Consider the following 19,512-nt stretch of genomic DNA (forward strand, 5'->3'; position numbering starts at 1 on the left):
CTTACTTCTTTCAGGCTAGCTTTAGTACCATGTATGCTTCCACCCCGCATCGGCCCTCCAGAGATAACATGGATTTCGGTGATCCGGTCTTTCACCGACTTCCTGTTACCGTTTTCATCCTCTCTGGACAGAGACTTTCGGTCAACTCTTGCCTGGTAGTGGGTGAAGTAGCCTCCTCGTATGAGGTCCTCTATCCCGTCCTTCAGGTCCTTACAGTCATCTGTCACGTGATCATAATCCTTGTGGAAATCACACCACTTCGACTTATCCCGACCTTTGTAGTACATCTTTCTGGGCCTTTGTCACTTGTTGTCTTTCTTGTGAAGCTCGTATATCTCACCTCGAGACAATGTCAGAGGGGTGTAATTCCGATATCGGTCAGGTCGCCCTCCTTGTCTCTTCTTTACTGTATTACTTTCCTCCCTCCTACCGGAAGTATCCGACTTTTTGTCCTTCCGGTACTTGTCTTCCTTGCAATCTTTCTCTTTTTCTTTCTCATCTCCTGCCGGCCTTTTAGCAGCTGCCGCCTTGTCAAACTCCTCTCCTCGGATGAAGTCGTTTGCCTTGCCTAAGACCTCTATTAGGCTTGTCAGTTTTTTGCGGCCCAAGTAGCTTCTAAAGGCAGTTCCTTCTTTTAGACCTCTCATCAGGGCTAAGACTGTTACCTCCTGCTGTAGGCTGGGGATGGTGACGGCTTCTGCATTGAAGCGCCCTACATAGTCCCTCAGGCTCTCAGATTCCCCTTGCTTGATGGACATCAGCTTGCCGGTAGTCTTCTCCCTGCGCTTGTTACTAATAAAGTGCGTAACAAACATGGATGTGAGCTGGCGGAAGTCGAAGACCGTTGCCGGTGGTATGCTCTTGAACCAGGTTTGGCCAAGTCCAATTAGCGTTGAAGAAACACCTTACACCAAACCGGGTCGGTATCATTGTACAGCAGCATTTGTCCCCCATAGGCCGATATATGATCATCCGGGTCGGTCTTGCCGTCATATTTACATGTCGGCATTTAGATCTTTTCCATGGGATCTTGAAGGATGGTCGTGCTAAAGGAGAGTTTCACAACGACACCAGTTCCCTGCGCGTGTACTCGCTTCCTTTTCTAGGCTGGGAAGACAACTGGACCTCCGTTTCCTGAGCCTCCTCTTCTTCCTCCTCCCTAACCTGCTCCGCGGGGGTCTTGGAGTTGGCCACCTGATCCTGGTCATTCCAGCCTCGTTCCCCCTGGCGTCCCGTCCCCAGCGAGCGCATCTTTCTCACTGGGTTGTGGGCTCTGCTCAGAGGTCGTTTGGCGGGTGGAACGGTCGGTGGTGTCTGGCTGGCCATGGCCTGGAAGACCTCTGCTGCACTCCTGACTTGTTCTGGAGTGAGCATATGTTGGAGTGTCTGGAAGATATTCTCTTGAGGGGTTTCAGGAGCTTTTCTCCCCTTATCAGTGGGTGGCCTGGTAAATCTTGCCACCGGTACCGGGGTTGAGAATCCTGGTGGTGTTTTCTCAATAGGGACATTGTTTTCGTCAGTTTCCGGCATCCCAAAGTGCTGATTGGGATCCATAAGAGTTGTTTTGCTGGTACAAAATGGCTTAGACTCAAAAGTATAGTTCACCCCTCCTTCTAGATCCAATTGTTTCGGTATGAAATAATTGGTAGGGTGTGAACCGGTATGTCCTACGCATGTAAGCCGGTTTGATTTCCTACAAGAGAGAACTCGTAAACTAGTCTCGGGAGTTGATCCGAGGAACACCCCTCCGATGCCTAAGTCAGCAATGGGTAAACCGGTAGCTCTCAAGTAAAGTATGATTGTATTTGTCAACGTACCTAATGACTCAGATCAATGGGGTATTTATAGGAGCCGGTAAGAGTCCTTGTTCAGGTAGGACTCTACTCCTATTTGTTGGACGTATGTATATTCCTTTGGGATATACTTTTATCCTCTATTGAGGTTTTATCTTTAGGCCCGTAGGCGCGTGTAGATATTAACTGGATCAAGCCCAGGCCCGTGGGTAATGGCCCATGGAGGGATACCGTCTGGGTATCTTAGCGGAACCAGCATGACTAGGTCAACGGTTCTGTAGTGAGTGCTTTGACCATGATGATTCATATCGGTATGGGAGGACCGGTATGGAACTTAGTCAGCCCCCATACACTGACAATAGAGTATTATGTAGTCAATCTTCAATATCATTAGTGATGTTCAACGTGATATCATTAATTTTGATACGTCCTACTTTAATTAGTATTTTCAGGGGTGAATAAATTTGTAGATTTCATGGTTAACTTGGAGGTCATTGCAACCCCTTCATGATGACATAATTTATAAAATACTACCTCTATTTTTTTTTAATTGCAACATTTGCTTTTCTTACACTATTCATCAATCTATTTTGCTAAGTTATTTGGCACTATTATATAAGAAAAAACATAGTCAGGTGAGATCTTGTTAGAAACGTTTCAATATTAGGATTCAAAATATCAATTTTTTATAATTTTTACTTACACCAAATAAGAGATATAAACGTTCAAAAAAGCGTCTCGACAAATGTGAAAAAGCAAATGGTGTAACTAAAAAAATACTGAGGTAGTACTAAAATAGATGAAGATTGAACCATTCGATTTAGACACTCCAAATCCAATACATATAAAGGTTTCAAACTTAATACAAACCCAACAAAAGCAAACTTCTTTTTTCCAAATTTAGATCCAAACTAAATGCTTATCCAACTCTTAGGGCTCTTTTTTTTATTTGGGAAAATTAATTAACTCCTCTGAGGTAGGGATGGCAATCCAATCTGAATCCGACCCTAGTCCGCTCCCATCCGAAGGAAAAAATCCGAGTTGACTCCGACAAAAAAATAATCCGACTCCGACTCCGATTGAAAAATCCGACTCCGAGTCGGAGGAGGGTCGGAGTCGGATCTCATAAAATAATCCGACATCCGAATCCGACTCCGACTTTGAGTCAATCAATCCTTTTTCTTATTTATGTAATGTATTATTTATGTATAATCTGACTTCGACTTTCAGCAAGTTGTATTATATAGGCTTTTCCCACAGAAAAAATGATTAAACAATTGGAAGAATAAGTCGGATCAGGTTCGGAGTCGGATGTTCGGATTTTTAAGTCGGATGTCCGGATTTTAAGTCGGGTCGGATCTCGGAGTCGGATGTTCGGATTTTAGGCCGGGTCGGATTCGAATTTTCAAAGTCGGATCTCGGAGTCGGACTCAGATTTAAAATCCGACTTTCTGTAGGGTCGGAGTCGGATTATGCATAATCCGATCCAAGTCCGACCCGTTGTCATTCCTACTCTGAGGCCTATTAATTAAAGAGACATAAAAGCATGCAAGAGTTAGTAAATAAAAGAACACTCAACCAAAAAAAAAGAATATAAACAAAATATTCAGAGAGGTTTGAGCTAGGATTAACATGTAACAATATGGAGAATTAGGATTTGAGCAAGGCAATGGAGTGATAGTAAATTAATTAATTAATTTTTACTCTAAAAGCAAAATTTAGTACTTACCACTTACCAGCTATGCTAACAATACATATATAGCTAGATTTGGGTTGTGAACTACAACAAAGAAAAAGAATGCATTAATTCGACGTAGTAATGAGTTTTTTAAGTGCAGTCTGCAGATGTAAACCGAATTAGAAGAACAAAACTAACATATTAACCTGAGGAATTAGCTAATTTGGCTTAAATTTAGTTTTGGACGGGCTTCAAAATAAGTTGCGCCCCTAGCTACGAGAATTAGTAACGCCAAGATGCTAGAAATGCACTGCAGATACAATGAAAAGAGTCACTAATCCTTGCATTGCAGGATTTTGGGTGGCTCTGAATAAGATACAAATGGTTTCTAACAGTTATGGAGTCATTACATTAGCAATTATATGCAAATTAATAATACCAGGGGTGTGTTATAGAAGTTCATAAGCATGCAAAAAATCTGGCGAAAATCAACAAGCTTCGTAATCCTACAACCTCACTGGTGGACATATCGGCGAATGAATTGTTCAACTGCAACAACCAAAATTGTTGTGTAATTAGCTCATCATTTCAAAGGAAATAGACTACTATTATTTGTGAAAGTCGGGATCATTCATGTCAATAATTTTTTTTTAAAAATATTGCATTTAGAAGCAGGTTACGCAACAAACAACCTAGCAAATGAGCAAGAGTTGTCAAAATTCACTGCAGCTAGCCAGCTAATGACATACTAACTGTTCTCAACCTAAAAAACCTAGGCTAACACAGTACAAATTCCATGATCTAAAAGATACTAAATAAGTAGAAAGCAACAGGATTGCACAGCCAATAGTTACACGTTCAGTCTTCAGATATGCGATTGCATACACAATATGATCTTCAGTTAATTAAGAAGGCTTCAGTGACAGGAATACAGGATAGATAGATGCTCGAATACTCGAACAAGATCATATAACAGAATTTACAAGTGGTCAGCAGCCTTCGAGGTCCATTTTCTTCTTGTTTCAAGGTTCTCTTCTCTTTAACTAGTCAGTATGTAATCTAACAATCATTATATCCTCATTAATTTGATCTCAACTGTTTTCACTATAGTTTGAACAAGCATAGATATGAAAATTGAAGGGCATGAGCTCTTCAATGATTAAAACGTATACTTCTACTAGACTACTATGCTTACCGCGTCACCTGTGAACGCTTCAAACATGTTTTTGTTCAGAAGTATAACAACTCAGTTTCTTAGAACGAATGACGCAGGCCTTGATATGCTCATGATACCTATTCAGAAATTATTTTGTTTGTGGGTATGTATGGCTATTGACTATTGTTATGCTGGTCATAAGCAACATTTTGAAAGTTATGATAAACCACTATTTTATCCCTTTGGCACTCTTAAACTTGCTTGTAGCCTGTTATTTCTACTTTACCATCCATCCCCTTGCATTTATAACCTCTTCTTTTTTACGTCTCTCAGTCTGCCTCCTGTCAAGTTCGCCTCTGATTAGTGTCCAACTATGAACATGCTATAAGTCAAAATAAGATCTCTAACAAGTATAGCTGTGAAAGACTACCAGTTTGAGGATGACACTTTGAATTGTTCTGTCTCCAAATCCAATGTTTTAGAAAGCTATTTTATTCAACTTATATTGGGTTCTACAAGTTCAACTCAACAGCATAACCTGTGCCCATATACAGTCCTAGAGCTCTCAAGAAAGCCTGAGTCATGAAAGAAAGCTCAAGCGAGCCTTACTAAAGCTGGGATAACTTGCAATTACTCCATGAAACCCATAAATGTAGTGAGAATTCCAGTGTTTCCGGCTCTTGCTTAAACCACCATTAATTATCAGTCTAATCCCATCTCAATGATTCCAACACCCTAGATGTTCAATTCTCTCTCTTTCCCGCCTCACCATCTTAATTCTCTCACCTTGAGGGCAATATCAAGCAACAATGACACTGAAGCCGTGAAAATTGAAGTGGACACTTAGTAGTTTACTACATCACATTGTTCGTCAATACAAACACCAAGGAGGCTAGATACCAACACAAATATGCAAGTACTTGCCAATCCTTCACACATGCAAAACACAACATAGCAGCATAGTTCTGTATATTCTTCTATATCAAAGATATTCCCATAATTGGTACCATTTAGATCACACACTGGTATTGGCATGCATATAGAAGACTCATAACAGGATGGAAACCAAGCCAAATATTAGAATTGCTTGACTTTGCTTGTCAAATATGGGATAAATTTCAAGCTCAAGTTACCATAAAGCTCCGAAACAAGTTCGAAAAGTATAACCAAAGGAATTCTGCTACTTTTTACTATTGATTTCAAGTTAGATTTTTTACAAGAGTATAATAATAAATGAGATATTTAAAACATATTTTGAGCTAGTTCACGAGCTTATCAACTCAAACTTAGTTGCACTCAGCTCAAAGAAATTTCGGAGCTAACTGGAATAGTTCATTAGATATCAGGCTCATTAGCACCCCTATCCAAAATCGAAGAGCCGAGAACTCAACAACCTAATATATGTCGGAAGCAAAAGAAATATGTTTTATAATAGCAAGCTCAAACACAAATAGGCTCCTCAAGGTTCAAACAAACGTCTTTTTTCTCACGAGCTGAGACTTGAGATATCATTCTCATATACAATTAGTTTCAATGTCTATCAAATATTTTTGACCTAGGCTCCATGCTTGATTAACCCGAATTTACTTTTCATATACTTGTATATAGCATACTTGCGAAGCTGAAGGATTGAACAATGCATCATAGCATGATATATTCTATCCCAGAATAGTTCCAAGCAGCACCTTGTTCTTACTTCTTAAGTGGGAAAGAGCAATCAAGAACGACAAATAAGATACATCTCTCATCCTAAACAGAATTACTTTTAGTTGTGTACCTCTCATCATGACCTCATTTTAATGGGATTAAGGCTCTAATATTGTTGTTTATGTACTAGTCTCTCATCCGTCATCCCCCTTCTTCAATTCTAATTCCTTGTTTTTCCAAGGAATAAAGGTTTCCCTTACTAGACTCCTGGCCTAAATAACCATAGCTATAGGTGCTTGTTTTGTCGACTTAAACATCGGAAGTAGATACTCTTTGAAAGTGGAAGAATGTAGAGTTGTTTGATTGACAACAACATAGAAGTTTGCACTTCATAGAACCTTTTACTTCTCACCAATTCTTTACCAAAGCAGCAGAACTATCCTTGATCAAAATTTTACACTTAGTAGGAAATACAACTATAGTATATAGAAACAAAATTAAGGCTCAGTGTCAAACCGCTTCTGTTTTATATACTTTATAAAGAGAAGTCTAAGCCAATCAGTCATCCTGAAGCTGCATGCTTCTGAAATTGTCTACTATAATTAATGCCTCTTCAACCTGTTCCCAACAGCCAATTACTTACACATTAATTCTTCCCTTAACCCCCTTTTACAATCCATTCTTATTGCACAACAAACTCATACTAGTACAAAACAAACATCAATTAAAAAAAAAAAAACACAAAAACCCAATTCTACAAAAGAATTAAAAAAAAAATTCAACCCCCTTTTTTTTTTACCAAACAATAAATCCACTAAATTAAACCCCCAATCAACCCAAGAAAAAAAAAAACATTTGAATCATATCTTAACGCAATAACATCATTTCACAATTATGATATACGCATCAAAAAACAAGATAAAACATGGTCTCCTAAAATAGTTTTGATTTATGTTAAAAGTTCACCTACCATTAATATTACTTTTTAATGGCGTGAGTAGTAAACCTGGCCACTAGGTAGAGGTAGTATAAAAATTGATGAGCCAATTCGTGAATATTAATAATAATGCTTACCTCTGGGCATCATTACCCCCAGCACTAGGCGCACTCCCATAGGAGGCATCATCAGCAGCAGGATGAGCAGTTTGCCACACACTCTGCCAAGCCGAAGACGGAGGTGCCCCATACATCCCCACATTAGGGTCCATCGCCGGTCTTCCAATCATAACCCCAGTAGGCGCAGGCTGTCCCATCGGTGGATAATAATATGGCACTCCACTCGCAGTAGGTCCTACACCTACACCAACACCAACACCAACACCTACACCTGGTCCCACCCCAATAACCCCAGTAGGTCCCACCATTCCACCAACACCAGACTCATCCTTGATCTCATCTCTAGGCACAATATCCACCAAAAAGTCGAATATATCGGTGCGTGTAATAGCCGCGGCAATATCATTCTTCTGCAGCGTGCGTCTCTTGTTCTCCTCGGCATGGAGCCACGACCGTATGGTGAGCTCCAGGATGAAAAGCTCGCACGCCTTGGCGAACAATATAGGGGCTTCCGCGGAGATCATACGCACGTCTTCGTCAGCTTTCATGATCTTCTTAATGCGGGCTAAAGGAAGTTGGTGGTTCTTGAAATCGTTGGCTTGTTCGATGTCTTGTCGTTGGTAGGTCCAGAACATGTGAAGTTGTTGTTGTTGTTGTTGAAGGAGATGGTGGTAGGGTCCACTTGAGGCTGCTGGGGCTGCTGGGTAACCGGTGATTGACGGTGTTGGTGGTGGTGCTGCTGCTGGTTGTGGTTGTTGTTGACTTTGTGGTTGTTGTTGGTTCCCCTCCATTTTTTTTTTTTTTTTTTTTTTTTTTGGGTGTGGGAAAGTTGGGGTGTTTTTTTAGTTTATGAATTAAAGGGGTAGGGGTGATGATGTGTTAAAAGGGGATTGGAAGGAGGAGAGAGAGTGCGGGAAAGGAGAGGGATAAGGTGGTGAAGTGTAGTACAGATTTATGAAATGAGAAGATGGTGTGAGATTTGGGAAGTGGGAAGGGTCGTTTCTTTTCTTTTTCTAAAAACAAAACAACATGTTTTCATGTTTTTGGGATAAGAGATGTGGATGGAATATGGGGTTTCGATTGGACAGGTACTTCAGTTACTATTTTTATTTTGGTTTGAATACAAAAATATTTTCTCTATTCTCAACCAAGTGTTACAATTATGGTGCGTTCTCTCCAACTTATTAGCCTGAACTTATCTGAATTGAATTTATTGAACCTGAACTGAACTGATTGGAACTTATTAAACCTGATTGGACCTGATTCAACTATTCTCTATTATATAAGGGAAGGGGGGCAATGGTGTCCTCTTTTGAAATGTCTATTTTACCCCCCCCCTTCCCTTTCTAAATTACAAAAGGAATGTCAAACTCAAAATCACACTCAAAGAAAACTTTCGAAAATTAATTTACAACACTCATTCACAAATCACTCAAGAATCACTTAAAAGAAGAAACTTTACAAATCACTCATACAATTGAGAAAGTCACGTTATAAAAATCACGCAAATCACTCAAATAATCAGGAATTTATTAAAATTTAAAATTAACGTACAAACTAAAACTAATAACCTAGAACGTCAATACATACAAAAACATGTACAAAAATTTACTTACAAATCACTATTCTCAAGAACCATTCACAATTTATGGTGGGTCATGATAAAAAAATAGAGGTGTATTTGTAGTGAAATCAGAATTTAGAAATTAGACAAGGAAAAAAATTATTTACTTTTTTGTAGTGTTTCCTATATATAATAAAACTTTTACATATATTTGGACCTATCTTTTTCTATTATATAATAGCGATAAATTATCAAAGTAAAAAAGTTTATGTAAAATATCATTCAAGAATTAAAGTATGTACAACATATCTCTATTATATAAGGGAAGGGGGAGCTATGGTGTCCCCGAATGAAGAGACTATGCTACCCCCTTCCCATTCTAAATTACAAATTCACTTACAAATCAAAGGGGGCTTCAAACAAAAATACCAAAAATATAATTATAACAATCACTCACAAGTCAACTAAAATAATCATAAAATTGCAAATCACTAAAATGAGGAAACTTTACAAAAACTCAAAAATTCACTTCCAAACTATAATCTATGAAAAAATTGACTTGAAATCAAATTTACGTACAATTTATGAAGTATTGTACTTAATTCAAAAATCAACTAAAAAGTTGTAATATTAGAAATCATAAATAAATTCAATAAAATTTCTATTTTGTTCATAGAATTTAACTTTGAAAAGTTAAAAAAAAAAAAAAAAAAAAAAAAAGAATGGTGAGACTTAAGTGACCGAAACTAAACCAATCAAATTTTGCAACTAAAAACAATTATACTTCGTATGTTTAATGTTCAAATTTTGACTTTTATGCCGAAGAAAATCGAGTTTTTGTTTCGAAAAAAATTCAAGCACGCATCGCGTGCAAAAGATTCTCATTGGAACTTATTGGACCTGATTGAAACTTATTGACCTTTATTGAACCTGATTGAAACTTATTAGACCTTATAAACTTTTAGTAATTGAAACTTATTGGACCTTATTAGACTTTATTGGAACTTATTGCACTTGATTGGAACTTATTGAACCTTATTAGACTAAGATTGGAACTTATTGCTCTGATTGGACCTGATTGCAACTTATCTGAACTAATCTGAACTTATAAGACCTGAAATTTAATTTTTTAAGTTGAAGAGAACGCACCCTTATTATTTTATTTCATTTGAAAATAGGTGTTACATTACACTTGAGTAACATTCAAAAAGAACAAAGAAAGTAAAAATTATATGATATTTCATCCATCTCAATTTAGTGTTTGTTTCTCATTTTGTAGAAGAGTTAAGGAAACTATCATTTGTTTTCATTATTTCTACTATTTGCATTGAAAAGATTAATATTTGCATTAAAAAGTACAATATAAAATGTGGCAACAATTTTTCATGTATTTTTTTTGAAAGAAAAGGGATTTCATTAATATTTCGCCAAACGGCACTTACAAGTCATTTCTGAAAAACATAAAATTCTAATAGAAATACATATCACTCTAGAAATGTAAATATCGCAGATTTGACTTAATTTTCCTTAATAAAAATCTTCATCTGAAGCAATGCAATCTGTGAGTTCGCTCTGGTTCGGCATACGATCTGCAGATGCAGAAATTTTGGGATGAACGTATTCCAATAAGTCTTCCATAATTTTACAGAAGTTGTGAAACCCTAATTCTTCATGTTGAGTCTCGAACTTCAACAAATGAGAATAATTTCTCATACCTAAAAACAAAAGGACCATACTCACAACTCCCATATGGGAGAAGGACATTTCCAAAACAGAAACTAAAAACCCCATAAAAGGGTTTGAGAAAATCTCATAAAAAGATACTAATTTATTGAACAAAACAAGAAAATGAACTAAAAACTGAAGATACAAGGGAAAAAGGGGCTTACCATGGATGAAAACATCCATGGCAGCCCCTTAATTGATGAAGAAGAGGTAAAGGAGGCTAGGGTTTTAGAGAGAGAAAAGGAGAGGGGAGGCTTGACGTGAAAGAGTTGGGAAAGTTGTGGCAACAATTTTTCATGTAAAAAGTGAGGATAATTATTCAAAGGTTTTTTCATCGCCATGTACCTCTGTACTTTATCAAAATTCATGGGGTACCCCTAATTTTCAAAAAATGCACTAGATACCCCTAAGGTTTGTAGACAATGTACAAAATGCCCTTAATGACTAACTATGTCAAGTTTCCGTTAGTCATTAGGGTTAATTAACTCTAACCCCAAAATCCTATGCCTCTAACACCTCACCCCTAACCTTAACTACCTAACTACCTAACCACCACAACTCCCTTGGCCCTCCCCCCAACTCCCCCAACCCCATAGTCGCCCTCCCCCCACCCCCCCCCCCCCGCACAGCTGCCCAAACTACAAAACGTAAAGCCACCTCAGCTGCTGCATACCGCAGCAACCAGACGGCCACCGCAAGCCGACATCGGCTTCTCTTTTCCCTCGTTTCTACTCGTCTGCGTCATCCCCCCTACACCCATTTTCCTCCTTCCCCTTGTTTCTTCTCATCGGTGTCATGTCTCTGCTGCGAGATGAAGCCCAAACACGCCTTTTCTTGCTTGAAGGAAAACCGGAAGAATCGTCCACGCACTGTCGTGATTTTCCGGACTGAAAGCAACGACAGGGGATGGCAGGGAGTGCTGCGAGGGGTGGGGGAGGGGAAGGGGTGCAAGAGGGGGCCTGCTGAGAGGCTACAAGGAGGGGGAGGGGGAGGGGGAGGGGAGGTGACAGTGGTGGGGTGGTGGTGGGGTTAGGGAGTTAACGTTAGGGTTTGAAGTTAGGAGGGGGTTAGGATTGGAGGAGGGTTAGGATTTAGTAAGTTAATTAGGGTTTAATTAGAGATAGAGAAGTTAGAGAGGTTAATTAACCCTAATGACTAACGGAAATTTGACATTGTTAGTCATTAATGGCATTTTGTACATTGTTTACAAACCTTAGGGTTACCTAGTGCATTCTTTTAAAATTAGGGGTACCCCATGAATTTTGATAAAGTACAGGGATACCTGGTGAAAAAACCGATTATTCAATGTGGGACATGTGGGTACAAGTTTCCATGTAAGGTTTAAAACATGAATAAATTTTATTTGATGATATTTTATAATAAAGTGCAATTTCAAAATTAGAAAAAATAAGAACATTTTGAAACGTCCAATGTGAAATATAAGCACTATAAATAGGATGGATGGACTATTTTATCGTAGAGATACTAAGGAGTTACTCATACTTGCTAGGTTGATCTGGCCCGACATGAAAACATGAAGTTTAAGCTAAATCGGCCAAAAAAAAGCCCATGTGACTCGAAAAGTACTTGTTGACATTGTGAGATTTGACATGCATTTATAATAAAATTTAGCTCAACAAAGTCCGATTTTTTAAATCATATTTTCCAAGTACTATTGAGTTGTTTTTGTATAGTGTCGTCTATTAAGGGAAACATCTTGTGTGATATTGCTTTTTTTGAGAGACGTGCTTTGCTTCTAAATAAGTTTCCCCATCTTCAACCTTTTTCTCCCCCTTCATTTAGTTCTCAACTTGTTATCTCCCAACTTTTATCAGTTGCAAAAATTATTAAAAGAGATGGTCTAATCTCTATTATATAAGGGAAGGGGGGAGCAATGGTATCCTCTTTTGAAACGCCTATTTTGCCCCCCTTCTCTTTCTAAATTACAAAAGGATTGTCAAAATTAAAATACCGAAAATAAATTTACAACAATCACTCAAAAATCACTTAAAAGAAGAAACTTTACAAATCACCCATACAATTGAGAAAATCACGTTATAAAAATCACGCAAATCACTCAAATAATCTAGAAACTTTATTAAAACTTAAAATTAATATACAAACTAAAACTAATAACCTAAAACATCAATACATACAAAAGCATTTAAATTTACTTACAAATCACTATTTTCAAGAACCATTCACAATTAATGGTGGGTCATGATAAAAAATAGAGGTGTATTTGTAGTGAAATCAGAATATAGAAATTAGATAATGAAAAAAATTAATTACTTTTTTATAGTGTTTCCTATATATAATGAAACTTTTACATATATTTGGACTTATTTTTTTCTAATAGCGATAAATTATCAAGGTAAAAAGGTTTATATAAAATATCATTCAAGAATTAAAGTACAACATATCTCTATTATATAAGGGAAGGGGGGAGCTATGGTGTCCCCAAATGAAGAGGCTATCTTACCCCCTTCCCATTCTAAATTACAAATTCACTAACAAATCAAAGGGGCATCAAACAAAAATATCAAAAATATAATTATTATAATCACTCACAAGTCAACTAAAATCATAAAATTTGCATAATTTACGTTATGCAAATCATTAAAATGAGGAAACTTTACAAAAACTTAAAAATTCCCTTACAAACTACTACAACCTATGAAAAAATTGACTTGAAATCAAAGTGTCTACTTTCTTTACAATTTATGAAGTATTGTACTAAATTCAAAAATCAAAAAAAAAAATCATAATATTAGAAATCATAAATGAATTCAAAAAAATTTCTATTTTATTCATAGAATTTAACTTTGAAAAGTAAAAAAAAAAAAAAAGAAGAAGAAGAGAATGGTGAGAAACTTAAGTGACATAAACTAAATCAATCAAATTTTGTAACTAAAAATAATTATAATTCATATGTCTAATGTTCAAATTTTGACTCTTATACCGAAGAAAATTGAGTTTTGGTTCGAAAAAAATTCAAGCACGCATCGCGTGCAAAAAAATTCTAGTTTTAATATAAAAGTAGACCGAATCATTAAATGGATTAAACTTTTAATATTTGTAATGGTTGAATTTTAAAATGCATGAAATATTTTGTGAATGAATTATTTTTATTTAATATTTCTCCATTGTTAGGATCCCCTTGTACCTTGATTAACTTTTAATACTTGTGTGTGATATAGTGTTACTTATAGTTTAAAGTGGCGGCTAGTTTCTTATGCTAAACAATTTTTATAAAGAATAACATCATACTCCAACTCGTGCTCTTAAATGTCATGTGAGTTCGCTCAAACTTGCATTATTATCGGCTTATCTCCTATCTTGCCATCAACTTTTTCTGTTTTTGTATATTTCTCTATATACTCTTTTTGTCTCTATTTATTTGCCTAACTGAAAATTGGTTAATTTTTCTTTAATTTTTGGTTGGATGAAAGTGAATAAAAAAAAACAAAAATAATAGGACCAAAAATAAAATAAAAATGTGAGAGTGATAAGTCTTTTGGAGACATTTTAAAAAGGAAATTGGAGAAAATAAAGAGTGTAAAAATGGAGTGAAGTATATAATAACAATAACAGAGCCTTAATCGAAATAGGATGGAGGTTAATCATACGAGTCAAAACATTATCTTCAATAGTCACCCGGATATATCATTTGCCCTCAATTATCTTGTCAAGCTTGTATGTATGCTCTTACAAACCAAATTTATTGATATGGTTTCTCACACCATCTATCCAAATTATCTTTGGCCTCTTCTGACTTTTTCTAAAATCTCCAAGTGTCCCAACTTTTCTCCATCCTAATTGGTATATCATCTTGTCCAAATCTCACATGCCTAAACCACCATAATAAAGAGCATTTTCTTATCTTATCCACAATTTCGTTTTCCATATATGTTGAAGCAAATGTGTGGCCAAGTGCAGTCTTCTCCCACCAAGTTCAACCAGCTGAGCCGTTCTAATTTGACATATCCCACATAAAATAGAAGTTAAAAAAGAGATAGCACTAACAATATTATACAATTGAATCAAATTCGATTTGGACCTGCCTCTCAAGGCTTAAAAGGACAACTGCATACAGGATTTAGGAGTCGGCCAGCAGTATGTATCTCAGATGCACGGACAGCCTGAGAAACGACACGATCACGACTACACAAACTAGTAAGTTAGTATGAGACTATCCAGCTTTCTTCAGACAATGAACTAGTAAGTTAGCATGAGACCACCAAGCTTTCTCGAAATGTTTAAAGAACATGCATGCGAATTGGTACATCATTATCAAGATCAAACAATAGCTGATTAATTGATTGACATCTTAAATAGAAAAAGGTATTCAGAGAAAGAAGCAGAAGTTTTTTTTTCTATCCTCCGTCAATTTTGCTATGATAAGAAACTGATTGAAATAAACTGGGAACCAAGGATCAGAAAAGTCTGCGAAATTAGTCCTTGCAAAAGGGTAGACAAAAAAAAAACAATTACCAAGGGAGAATTTAGATAATAAAAAGGAATTGCTATCATGGACAGCGCCCAAAAAAGAATGTATCCTGATCTTTAACTTCTGAACTACCCTGATATCATGAATTCATGAATGAACTATATTAGAATATTGGGACTTTTCAAGTTTCTGTACCTGTAGGAAAATAGACCTGTGTGCCTGTGGTAAGTGAAGCTGTACACTACACAAATGATCCCCTTTGGATCAGTAGCAAAAATAAATGATTACGTCATTGATTCACTCTGCAGCTATAAGAGGAGAAAGATCGTTTGCTCCATCAAATCTCCCACATCGATATTTGAACTTCGATCAAATTGTCAGCACCCGTCAAAAAGATTTCTTATACCAATTTTAGGTTCAAAATACTACTGCAAACACAGCATGATGTCCCGGGTCTTCTGAAGGACAGTTGATCAGCATGATATTTATCCAACCTCAACAGTTACCCCATCTCCCATCTTCCGTGCTTCACTTGTTTTACTCCAAATTGCATCTTTCAGATCAGAAACAGCGTCTCTTGGAACTTTCTCAGGATTTTCTTTCTTCACCTTCTCTGTAGTTTCTGTTTTCACCGGAAGTACTTCCACTGGCGTAGCAGCAGGGTCAAGCTCCCAGCAACCCTTGGGGGCAGTACCAGATTCTTGACCAGTAAGCAAAAAAGAGGGAACTTGATGTGAAAATCTGAACATCTCTTCTCGTGGAATTACCTTAACTTGTTCCTGATCCACGTGCCGGCGGAACACAGTCTTGAAATCTCCAACCTTCACCAGCGGAATGACAGTTGCTCCTTTCTCCTCATTGTAATCATCAAGAACCTCTACCATGTCATATTGGTGTATTACCTCATCTGGGGTATGCTCATTCCACTCAGCAGACCAATTTCTGTATAAAGCCCAAACATTTCCCTTACCTGGGTATATTCTGATGGCCCCTCTTGCACCTTTCATCCACTTCACTCTATGTGAGAAGGAATTAACACTTTTGTTGATTTCATGCCTACCGACTCTAAAATCACCACTGGTTTTGTAGAAGCCACAGCCTACCCAGTTTATGGGCCCAAATTCAGAGGTGCTTTTAGAGTTCAGCCAACTGATGCGCATCTTAAATGGTTTCCTCGAAATCACACTATGAATCAAGGCATAATAACGGGGCATACCATCATCATCGTCATAAGCTGCCCAAACTTGATTTTCACCAAAAGACTTTTCAGTTCGATCCTTGTCAAAATCATAGAAATCAGGGTCTGGAACAGCCATAGACAATTCCACAGGCTCTGTATCATCCATGTCAGATTTACAGCTAAAGGATGACGAGGTCTTGAGCTTTTCATCCGCATGTTTAACTCCTGCACAAGAGTTAGCCTTGCTTCGAACGGTGTTCACTTCATTTACATCAGCATTAGGCTGAGGTTTAGATACAGATATTTTCTCTTTCGCCTTCTGTTTTTCATTGGGACCCAATTTCTTATGTGAAGCCTTCGGCTTGTAATCCATGTTCTTCCACTCACTCAGCTTCTTGCATATTTCATTCTTAGCTTTTGCCATCAACATATTTCGAGTTTCAAGTAATGACAACTCCCTTGAGATAGCTGGTAATCTAGTCCCAGAAACAGCTACCTTCTCTGTTTCCGTGATACCATTCTGTAATCCATTTGAACTCCCAACGTTAAATGCTGCACTTCCCCTCAATACTGAATCAGTCTTTCCGATTCCACTGTAATTCACCTTCTGTTCACTTGCACGTCTTCTTCTTTTAGGCTTTTCAGCCTTCCCTGTAAAGCATGCTCCATTAGCTTCACTAGCATTAGCTCTTTTACAGGCATTGGTTTTACTCTTGATTACAGCTTCCAGGGTCGCACTCACTTGTGAAACATCATGCATACTATTCGAATTCCCATGAGGAAACTGAGTCCCGTTCATAGCTTGTGCTGCTGTGGAAGCTGCTGCTGGCATGCTTCCTGCAGTTCCTGAAAATATATATTTTGACAATTGCTACATTACATTTTGGCTAGGAAGACGGAAGCAAAATCTAGAGCTATAGTAGTTACAGCTAGGCATTTGCTTAGTCTGACACTGAAAAAAAATGAGGAAAACAGAAATTTCATCCAGAGAACATTACACATGAAACTCAACTAACCAACACTTCCTGTTCAGTACTTAGTCGCGGAAGGAAGCAGCTTCCTCGCAAGCGTATGGATAAAGGTAAACAGCCTCTTGAAAATCATACTAATAAGATTGAGTACTTCTTAGCCCCCCTAACCCGCGCAATGTGAGATCCTCGTTAAAGGCATTGGGGTAATGCATGTTATTGTCATCATGTGATGCACTAATGCTACATTGCAAAATAAAATGACATATTCTGATAGCTGCTGGACTTTATACATTGAATCCTAACATTTTTATCCATTCAAAGAGTTGCAACAAAGTAGGGTCATATCCGCACCTGAGTATCCAGCAAGGGGAGAAGCCCGTGATGAATGAGTATTTGTCTGTGGAGGAGGGATCTGTATTGCCAGAAAGGGCTCCTTGCAGCTGTAGCATTCAAGCTTTTTGTTGAGGTAGAAAAGAACATACTCAAATTGCATTTTGCAACTGGTACACATGGTCCAAAATGTATTACGTTGCGGTGGAGGAACTGAATTTAAATGGGGATTTGGGGCATTCTGACTCCTCATGTTAGAATTACCATTATTAGCAGACCGACGAAGGCTCTCACTGCCAGCTGGTTTAGAAGGCTTTGTTGGTACAATTTTCTCATATATCTTCTTTGAATTTCTCTTTTGATCGAATGCTATTCTCCTGGCTCTGTCAGACAATATACTCCAGGCTTCTGAAAGAATTTTGAAAGCTCCCTCTGCACCAACGGATTTGTTTTTGTCAGGGTGGAGAGTAAGGGCAAGTTTCCTGTACTGTTTCTTCACTGTTTCATCATCACTTGATGGCTCAACACCAAGTACTCCATACCAATCAACTTCCCCATTTGTTTTTCGCTCAGCAGAGAGGTAGATGTTTAAAGTTGCCAGCAACGGTTGAAGACCATCTAGACCAGGAAACAAGTTGTGAGCCTTCAAAGCAAATTTCCTTGCCCCCGTAATATCTTTTTCTTCAAACTTCTTTTCAGCAAGTTCTTTAGCCTTAGCAGCCTCATCTTTGTTGCATTCCATTTCTGTACAGGAATCCCCGTATCAAGTATTATTTTTTCCTGACAATAGAGCCACAGAGCCAAATGACTTCTGCTGTCAATATTTTGTCAAAAATCACTAAGTTACATCTGTTGCTGATGAGTTCCTGTACGAAACATAAAACAAAAGTTGAAAAACTGGTAATTTAAAGGCGCTTTTGACCTCTACATCGCAGCAAATAGGCGCATTCATGGTGGTAAGCATAAAACATAATGTTACTCCAATGCAGGACCCAGAGGGTACATGGAAGTTTGCAGGAGGTTACTCAAAGGTTTAAACTCAAAATCTCTTCAAGACAAGAGTGTTAGAACAAATCATCCACTCAGACAAACACAAACAGCATAGATGAATTGACTGCATGAATTTCAAAAGCTTCTACTGCCAATACTCCTCACAGCTACCATGCCCTCAACACCGTAAAAATCTAAATGTCCAAGTCCAGGACAAACTGGTTCAACCACATTTCAACAATGACAATGCTAGTCTCATATGCAGCTCCCTGATCTCAAAATCATGCACCAACGACAATTTCATTTAATGATTCTGCGATCGCCCCTATAAACTACAAACTAAAATTCCGTGCACACATCACCATTATGTCACACATCAATCTAATTACTTCTTAAAAACTAAGATCTCAATAAAATACAGTACATAACAATTTAGGCAACAAACTTTCAGCACAAATAACGAAATGAACATTCAAAGTAATAGTAAGACAACGATGAAACCGCACAAACTATCACTACACAGTGAGAAACTAAATCCCGAAAAGAGTTCAGTGGATTCAACTGAATCCCCAAAATCTGGATACTTTGATCACACAGTAAATAAAATTTAAAATTCTGAATTATAACTAAGTGTAAACTACAAAATTTTAAATCTAAAAAATCATAATAGTAAAATTAGCCCAACACAAACCTTCAATTTTGCGAAATCGTCGGAAAAAAACTTCAATTCACTCTTCTTATCTACGAAAAGTAACTTGAATTGATGCTGGAAATACGAAATTGAACTCTTTAGAAGGAAAACTAAAATGGATGAATACGCATCATGAATGTAGACCGTAGAGAGAGATGGATTTTCCCGTTTAATCAAGGGTTAGCGCAAATTCTACGGATTGGGGGTATTAGGGTTAGAAAGTTCTTATTTTCTACGTTTTTTTTTCTATCCCTTTCCTCTCTGTTAAAATCGTGAAAATT

General features: G+C 37.4%; 3 protein-coding genes across 5 annotated transcripts; all 3 read right to left on the reverse strand.

Annotated features, from left to right (window-relative positions):
* Positions 1-302: 302 nt before the first annotated feature.
* On the reverse strand, positions 303-815 carry LOC104908047 (uncharacterized). The gene has a single exon (XM_010697098.1). It carries the CDS (start codon positions 813-815, stop codon positions 303-305), a length of 513 nt encoding a protein of 170 aa, XP_010695400.1.
* Positions 816-3,788: 2,973 nt separating this feature from the next.
* On the reverse strand, positions 3,789-8,377 carry LOC104908021 (nuclear transcription factor Y subunit C-1). Its single transcript, XM_010697067.4, has 2 exons — positions 7,349-8,377; positions 3,789-4,020 (listed from the first exon to the last, which is right to left on the reverse strand). Exons 1-2 carry the CDS (start codon positions 8,119-8,121, stop codon positions 4,017-4,019), a joined length of 777 nt encoding a protein of 258 aa, XP_010695369.1. The 5' UTR covers positions 8,122-8,377; the 3' UTR covers positions 3,789-4,016.
* Positions 8,378-15,123: 6,746 nt separating this feature from the next.
* Positions 15,124-19,512, reverse strand: LOC104908022 (hypothetical protein). Of its 3 annotated transcripts, none has more exons than XM_048644502.2 (3): positions 19,232-19,512; positions 17,572-18,330; positions 15,124-17,095 (listed from the first exon to the last, which is right to left on the reverse strand). In XM_048644502.2, the coding sequence occupies exons 2-3, from the start codon at positions 18,290-18,292 to the stop codon at positions 15,555-15,557; spliced, it is 2,262 nt and encodes a 753-aa protein (XP_048500459.1). In that variant the 5' UTR covers positions 18,293-18,330; positions 19,232-19,512; the 3' UTR covers positions 15,124-15,554. The 3 variants fall into 3 exon arrangements, with proteins under 3 accessions (XP_048500459.1, XP_048500460.1, XP_010695370.1); XM_048644503.2 differs by having other exon boundaries at positions 15,124-17,086; positions 17,572-18,416; XM_010697068.3 differs by having other exon boundaries at positions 17,572-18,416.

Source organism: Beta vulgaris, chromosome 5, assembly GCF_026745355.1.
Source record: "Beta vulgaris subsp. vulgaris cultivar EL10 chromosome 5, EL10.2, whole genome shotgun sequence".
In the NCBI taxonomy this organism is placed as follows: Eukaryota; Viridiplantae; Streptophyta; class Magnoliopsida; order Caryophyllales; family Amaranthaceae; genus Beta; species Beta vulgaris.